Source organism: Camelus dromedarius, chromosome 27, assembly GCF_036321535.1.
Source record: "Camelus dromedarius isolate mCamDro1 chromosome 27, mCamDro1.pat, whole genome shotgun sequence".
Taxonomy (NCBI): domain Eukaryota; kingdom Metazoa; phylum Chordata; class Mammalia; order Artiodactyla; family Camelidae; genus Camelus; species Camelus dromedarius.
The window spans coordinates 7,226,318-7,233,902 of NC_087462.1; the positions used below are offsets into that span (position 1 = coordinate 7,226,318).

General features: G+C 51.5%; 1 protein-coding gene across 1 annotated transcript; it reads right to left on the bottom strand.

Annotated features, from left to right (window-relative positions):
- Positions 1-1,783: 1,783 nt before the first annotated feature.
- RTBDN (retbindin) lies at positions 1,784-4,378 on the bottom strand. The gene is made up of 5 exons (XM_031437383.2): positions 4,183-4,378; positions 3,592-3,667; positions 3,368-3,478; positions 2,754-2,850; positions 1,784-2,226 (listed from the first exon to the last, which is right to left on the bottom strand). The coding sequence occupies exons 1-5, from the start codon at positions 4,358-4,360 to the stop codon at positions 1,999-2,001; spliced, it is 690 nt and encodes a 229-aa protein (XP_031293243.1). The 5' UTR covers positions 4,361-4,378; the 3' UTR covers positions 1,784-1,998.
- Between the last annotated feature and the right edge of the window lie 3,207 nt (positions 4,379-7,585).

Below are 7,585 nucleotides of genomic sequence, written 5' to 3' on the forward strand. Positions count from 1 at the left end.
ACATCCCTCCCATTAGGAGGTGGAGTCTAGGACACCTCCCTTTTGAGTAGGAGCTGCCTTTAGTGACGCATATTAGTGAACAGAAAGCAGAGGTGACATTGTGTGACTTCTAAGGCTAAGTGGTCAAAGGTGAGACAACTTCCACGTGGCTCTCTTTCTTGGCACACTTGCCTTGGGAACCCAGACACCACGTTATGAGGAAGCCCAAGCCACTGGGATAGGCCACGGGTAGCTATTCTGGCTGACAGCCACAGCTGAGGTTGATGGCAAGAGCCAGTACCAACCACCAGATATGTGAATGAGGAAGCCTTCAAGGTGACTCCAGCCCCAGCCACTACCTGCAGTTGCATGAGAGACCTTGAGGGAGAACCACCCAGCTAAGCCCAGACAAACTCCAGAACCGTGAAAGATAATGATTGTTGTTTTACAAAAAAGCCCCACTAAGCTGGGAGTTGTTACACAGTGATGCATAATCAGAACAACTTGCGTTAACTCGTTTAATTCTCCCAACAACCCCATGAGAGGAACGATTATCCCCATTTTACAGATGAAGCTGATGCTCGTAAGTGCTGGGCAACATGCCCAAAGTTACAGAATGAGTAAATAGAACTGGCATGTGAATCCAGGTAGATGTACTACAGAGTCAGTCATGACCACCGATTTCTGTGGTCAGTGTCTCTAGATTCCCTGGTCAGCACTCCTTCCCCTTCTGGTTCCAGCACCTGACTTTCTTTTGGGGGGACACCCCCATCATCGGTCCACATGGTTCAGTTGGAACTCACCCCACCAGGGGCCTTCAGGTGCAAGCGTAACCCAGATTGGGCCAGTGAGAGCACAGCATCCCCCTTGACTCAGTTACTGGTGCTGGGCTTAGAGGAGGCTGGGTCGGTGAGAGCCAGCCCTAGGAACTTGGCTGGTTTTATGGAGAAATTAGCCCATTTTAATCACTAGAATCATGGAGTTGCTGGTCTATCTTTGCTACTGTGAGGAGATCCTCTCCCAGACTAGAGCCAAGGAAAAAATACAGGTAGATTCCTGATATCATTTAAGAACCTAGATACAGCCATTCCTGAAGCTTATTACTGTCTTGGCTAAAGGCACTTTGAGTTGAGTTTGTCTCTCGCACCTGAAAATGCCTGTCTGCTACTCTCCCAATGGGATACTTCTTATGCTGTTTCATCTTCCCTGAGGGCAGGGATCTGTTTTAGTACAGTGCCTGGACAAAGGAGGCATCCATCAATCTTGCTCTATTGAACAGAACTAAAAGGGTTATTGCCCCTGTTTTCTACGTGAGGAAACAGGCTCTCCTAGGGCCTTTGGACAAGGAGGGGGATTAAGTATAGTGCTTACAACCCAAAAGTTCAGTACTTTGCTTTAGGTCCAGGAATGGAATTTGGGATAAGGGGAGGAATGAAAGAAGAAGGCATTATGCCAGACACCGTTGGGGCTGCTTAATCAGAGGGGAAGTCTGTAAGGGGTGTCTGGAGGTCTGTACAAGTTAGGAAGCTTCTTGGTGGGACTGGTGGCACACAGTGGGAGAGCACACCTGCTCCCCTTGTTAGTCCTTTCTGGACCGCTTCTCATTTTTGTCACCTGGATATTCCAAGTTGTGACAAATACTCCAGAATATAGGCTATCCATCACTCACATGCTCGTGTGAATCAGTTGCTAACTTTAGGAGCTGAAGATTAGATGTAAGACAACTATCACTTTCTGGCAACTATCCTTCCCACCTATTTTCCCCAAGAAGTAGCTACATTGCGTGCTCTGACGACTTTATTAAGGGCGAGAGGGAAAAAAACGAATTACAATTGGGTTATTTTTCAAATAACCTGGGGAGGGGTGAGTCTCTGGGGCCCCAAGGAGGAAGGATAGGACTCTGGAAACTAGAAGGCAGGGAGAGAGGAGTGGAACTCTGGGTGCCATGAGCTGGGCGAGGCGAGGGTGGGAGTGGGGTGAAGAGGAGGGGCGCATCTTCCATCCAAGGCCACGCGCCCCCTAGGGGCCGCTGCCGCTTCCACTGCCACTCCCGCTGCCCGCAGCGTCCAGGATCGAGGTTCGAGGGCGGCGGGACCGCCGGAAAGTGATTTCCCTGGGCCATCGTCCGAGTCTGGGACCCGGTAGCACCGAGATGGAAATGTTGAGGCAGTTACTGGAGCCAGGATCCGCCACTGGTAGCGCGTAGCCAAGAACCGAGAGGCAAAGCTCCGTTCCATCAGCGAAAGTCTGGGGAAAGGGGTGGAGTTAAGTCCTGAGTGGGCGCAGTCCAGATGCCCTGGGGGCGGGTGCGCGATTTTAGGGCAGGCAAGTCCTGCCTCTAGGTCCTCCCGGGAATCTGGGGGCAGGGCCATAGTGGGGGTGGGGCCTTGGAGAGGGCGAGTTCGTACTGGGTCCCAGGGGACTCGGGTAGGGACGAGCCAGATTAAGACTGGGGCCTTGGGTGACTATACGTAGAAAAAAGAAAAAAAAAATTGGGGCCTTGGGGAAAGTGACTCGGGCCTCTGGGCCTTCCAGGGGGAGCTGTGGACGGGCCTAGAGCGGAGACGGTCCTTTGGGAGGGCATATCTGGACCTAGTGGGCCTTAGGGGGCTACAGGAGTATCCTACTTTGGAGACTGGGCTGTGGAAGGGGGAAGAATGGGAGCAGGGGGCCTTGGAAGTGCCAGTCCAGACTCTGGGACCTAGACGGGTTAATCCAGGACATAGCAAGGGGAAGTCTCAATCTCTTCCCTGCTTCTTCTGTCCCATGCTCACCTGCCCATAGGTAGTGCAGCCAGGGTCGCAACCCCTCTTTTCTAGGAGTGGCAGCCAAGTCGGACTGCAGGTGATATCACTTTCGCAGGTGGAAAACCTGGGAATGGTGTGTGGAAAGGAGGGTAAATGCTCTGTAGTCACGTCCTAGTAGGATTCCTGCTCTCCAGGGCTTCGCACTGGGTGAGTCTCTTTCCCAGATCCAGGCCCCGCCTCTTAGAACCATTCCCCTGTGGAAGCCGTCCTCCAGATTTCAGCCCGCCCCACATTGTACTTACCCAGATATTGTCACTTCCTGAAAGTCTCAGACCATCTATTCTAACCCGGCCAGCCCTACCCTTTTAGCTTCTCTTTTAATCAAGACGCCCTCCCCTTAAAAAAGTAAAAGAGCTCCCTGGAAGATTGGCCACTCCTCCGTACTGCCAGTCTTTAAAGCAGAGGTCCATAGGCTCCGCCCCTTTCTACCTAGCTTCTAAATCCTAGGGCTCATCTTTAGGACCTTGGCGACGTTGGACACAGGCCACGCCCCTTCAGGCACCCAGAGGATCAAGATTCAGTTCCCTCATTTGGCTCCGCCCAAAGCATAGGCCACACCCCTCACGCCCCGCCTCTCCTACCAGGCATCGCAGAGCTCTGAGCAGAGCGGCTGCGTCTGGCGTACCCCCAATAGCAGCAGGTGGAAGCGACTGCGGAGGGCAACTTGGAGGTGTCCCAGGAAGGATTCGCACCTGGACATCGGGAGAGACAGGCCCGGATGGGTCAGGATGAGCCAGGGTTCTACCCCTGCTGGGGGCAACTGAAGCAAAGAACACAAGAAAATGTTGGGGGTTGCTGTACTCACCCTGGGCTCAGCTCCACACAGCGCTCCGGGATGATCCCAGGGCCCAAAGCCAATGGTGTGTCCATCTCTGAGGGACGAGAGGGCCATGGAGAAGGGGACTCCTGTGGTGGTCTTGGATCCTCAGGTAGGGTTGGGGAATCAAGGCCTGGGGTTCCCCTGAATAGGGGATACTCCCATTATATGTCCTCCCAAACATAAAACTTAAAGACACTTTGCTTGGGATGCAAATGAAGTTTCAAGTAATAATACTTATCATAAGCAGCTTATTTATTACATCTCTGGTAGTGATATAAGTTCTCATATGCTTACATACACCTGTTTACAACATCCCTAGGAACTGGATGTATTATTTCTCCCCCTTTCTTAGTGGCCCACATGAAGCCCAGAGAGGTTAAGTGATTTTCCCAGGCTACACAGCTATGAAATGGCAGAGCTGGGATTTGAACCTAGGCAATTTATACTCTTTAACCATCATTCTTCAGCACTAGACCCAGGTGCCCCCTCTGGTCACCCTAAGCCTCTCTTATAAGGAAATTATGGCATTATGGTTGAGTTGGGGTTTCTGGATGTTAGAGGTTGGTCAGAGTCTGGAATGCTTACCTGCCAGGTGCAGCTGGCCTTTGCCCAGATTGGCTACCAGCCTATGGTGTCTCTGGGACCTAGCTGGGAGTGGGTGGCTCCCTCCATAAGCCCCCAACAGGATCCATGCCAGGGTCAGTTGCAGGGCCCAGGCCAGGCCCCTGGGTGGAGTGCGACCCCTGCAGGCCATGTCCACCTGAGATAAGAATCAGCTAGGATACGGGGTGAGCTTCAGCTGTCCCTTTCTGGTAGCTCAGTGTGGCAACTTTCTGATGCACACCCAAGAGACAGTGCCAGGCAGAACAGAGAATGGGAAGCTGATAAGGAGGCAATAGCCAAGGATTCTCAAATCCCAGGGGGCCACCAAGGCCTGTCTCTGACCCAGGAACACCCCCCACCATCAAACCATATCCCCTGCATCCCTTCAGGCATAAGTTTCCTCACCCCCGTTTGACCATGGTTCCCCCAAAACACAAAGAAGGATCTCCCACCCTGCTCCATTCTCCGAACTAAGGGGACCTTCCCAGATATTCCAATCCCCCCCTGTCCAGTAATTCTTCTCTCTCTTCTGTCTAGTCTCCTCCCTCCCTCTTGATCCTCGCTGGCCCCTCTCATGGTCACCTTCTCTTGGCCCACAATCGGCTTAGGGACTGCCACCTAGGGCTGGACCTTTGGAGCCAAGCTTAGCTGTGGCAGGATTCGGGTTCTGCCGCTGGGGTCCAAAGGCCCCAGGGCAGGGGAAAATGGAGGTCTGTGGAAACAAAAGCAGTTCCCTCCCCACCTCTGCCCGCTCTGGCCACCCCTCACCTGTTAGCGGGACTGGAGTCTAGGGCGCTGCTGAAACACCTCAGGGTCAAATCCAGGAAATAGTGACAGCTGAAAGGGGCGTGGTTTGATGCAGGGGAGGGGTTTCCCATCGCCCTGCCCTCTGCTCCAGCTGACCTAAGGCCAGAGGATCTGGCTGGTGTGTTTATGTATCCTTGTGTTTGCCATTATGTTGAATTTATGACTTGAAATCTGTATATGTGTGGGGAGTGGATGTGTGTAATTGGATGAGGCTGTGCTTGTGTGTCTGTGTACGTACTGAGTGTGTATGTGTGTTTGTTCTGTGAGGGTATGCTTATGGGGGTCTTTTGAGGGGTGTGTGTGTTCAAAATCTGGGTAAAGAGGTCTGCACGTGTTCTCAGCCAAGTGTGTCCATTTGAGTAAGAGTCAGATAACACAGGGGAGGAGGATGTATGATGAGGATGGGTGTCCTGCAAAAGAATTGTGGATAGGTCAGTGGATAAGTGTTGTTGACCATCAATGTTCACAATGAGTGGACAGAGAGGTGTTGTCATGTTTGGAGAGGGTGTGTGTCTCCTTCTGAAACGTATATGAATGTGTGTGTCTGTTCCTTTGCAGCTTCTGTGAATGTGTGTCTTATGCAAACATTCCCTCAATTCATTTGAGAAACAATTATTGAGCACCTATTGTGTGCAGGTTCTGGGGATGCAGTATAGTGGTTAAGACATGGAAATCTCAACCCTCAAAGAATTGACAGTCTAGTGGGAAAGTCCAATAAGAAAAACAGCCCTCCGGTGTGTATGTGTGTCCATGTTTGTATTTTGGATGAGAGTTTGTGTGTAGCTGAGCTTCCCTTGGTTTGGGGATGGTGTGTGTGTGCTTGTGTTTGTTGAGTGTTTGTAGTATTATTTGTGTGTGCCTGTATTTTCTAAGTGTGTTTATATCTGTGTTTTCTAAGTATGTGTTTACATGTGTATTTGCAGAATGTGAGTTTACTAGTATATGTGTTTGTGTGTTTGCTGAATCTGTGTTTGTATTCTTTATGTGTTTGCAGAGGGCTCTCTGCGTGTGCTAAGTGCATATTTGCAAATGTTTGCATGTGTTTGTATGTGAATTTGCATTTGCTGAGTATGTATTTGTATGTGTGTGTATTTGTAGAATGTGTGTTTTGTGGAGTATGTGTTTGCCGAGTGTGTGAATAGGTGTATGTGAGTCTGTTTGTTGAGCACGTGTTGGTATGATTCTGTTTGTGTGTATGTTTGCAGAGTGTGTATGTGTGCCTGTGCTTGTAGACTGTCCATACGTGTTTTAGTGAGCAGTGACCGCTACCACAAATCTCTCTCCCTCTCCTCTGGGACTAGTGCAGAGTTTTTGTCTATCTTTTTTACCAACGTATACTCCCAGATGCCAGAACACTGGTTTGCACACAGTAGGTGCTCAATACTTGTTGAGTAAACGAATCAGGAGGCATTGTCTCCTGACCCCTCTGCAGGCACCCATTGACGTCCTGGAGGCTTCAACAACCAAGACCAAGTGGTTCTAGCCTTCCCCCGGTTCATCTTGGGCTAGTCCAGGGTGCTCATGGGTCAGATCTGTCCAGCCTCTGGGCTGTGCCTCATGACAACGCTTTTCTTCCCCTGATCTACTCTCACCTGACCCTGAGCTCGTATTTTAGCACTACGGTCAGGAGGGCTCGAGATCAGCACCACGGAGAGCTCCCACGGCGGCCGGCTTGAGAAGGGGTGGCCGTGAGCGTGAGAAGGGGAGGCAAGAGCGGCGCCCTGGCCTGGGACAGAGAAGTAAGAGGAACAGACTCGGCAAGGGGCAACACGAACATGCCGAGGAAGACAGAAACAGACAGAGATAACTCAGGCAAAGGCGCAGAGATGAGTCGAGAGGCCCCTGGGGAACACCCGGGCTTAGACTTCACGGTCGGTCCCGTTGGCCGGCAGGGCTCGCTACCGCCCAGTGACCTCACCCTCTATGGCCTTGGGACAGTTATGGGCTGAGGCCCTTGGGAAGGCCCACCACACCATGCCCTCCAATGCCTGGATTGGAGTGGGGAGGTCTCCGAAGCTTTCCACTCCAACTCTGGGAAGCATAGTTGGCTTGGCCTCAGAGTAGGAACACTGGAGGGGGAGTGGTGAAAATCGCTTTGGCTGCCCCCCTCTCCAACTACCAGCTAATCGTTCCTATAAATACAGCCCAGCCTGGTCTGGCTTATTAATCCTGACGATGAGGGAGAGGACCGCTAGGAAGCTAGCAGGGTTCCCTGGGGAGGCTCTGCTTCGGAAGGGGGAGCGATATATACATGTAAATGTTTTTCTGAAGAGGCATCTCCCGTGAGGTTGAGTCTCCTCAGTGCAAATGTCACTCTGTAAGAACGTATCTCTTGGGATGTGGGGTCTTGTGGGTGGGGACAATTTCCCATAAAGAATATGGCTTTTATGGGGTCTTTCATTGGGGGTACACTCAATAGGCTCCCCACGTGGAATGTCACACATGGGGATCTTTCTCTGCGGAGTTATGTCTTCTTTGGAGGGTAGGCTTTTGACTGGAAGCATCACGTCTCAGAGACTGTTTTAGGAATGATTTTCAGGGTGAGAGGAGAGTTCCTGATTGGAGAGGG

Bases quoted from the DNA above. Each gene is read 5' to 3' on its own strand.
- RTBDN (XM_031437383.2), bottom strand. From the start codon at position 4,360: ATGGCCTGCAGGGGTCGCACTCCACCCAGGGGCCTGGCCTGGGCCCTG. The intron at 2,851-3,367 runs GTAGGAGAGGCG...CACCATTCCCAG, and splicing joins TCAGAGCTCTGCGATGCCTG to GTTTTCCACCTGCGAAAGTG. The intron at 2,227-2,753 runs GTGAGCATGGGA...CCCTTTCCCCAG, and splicing joins GCTGCACTACCTATGGGCAG to ACTTTCGCTGATGGAACGGA.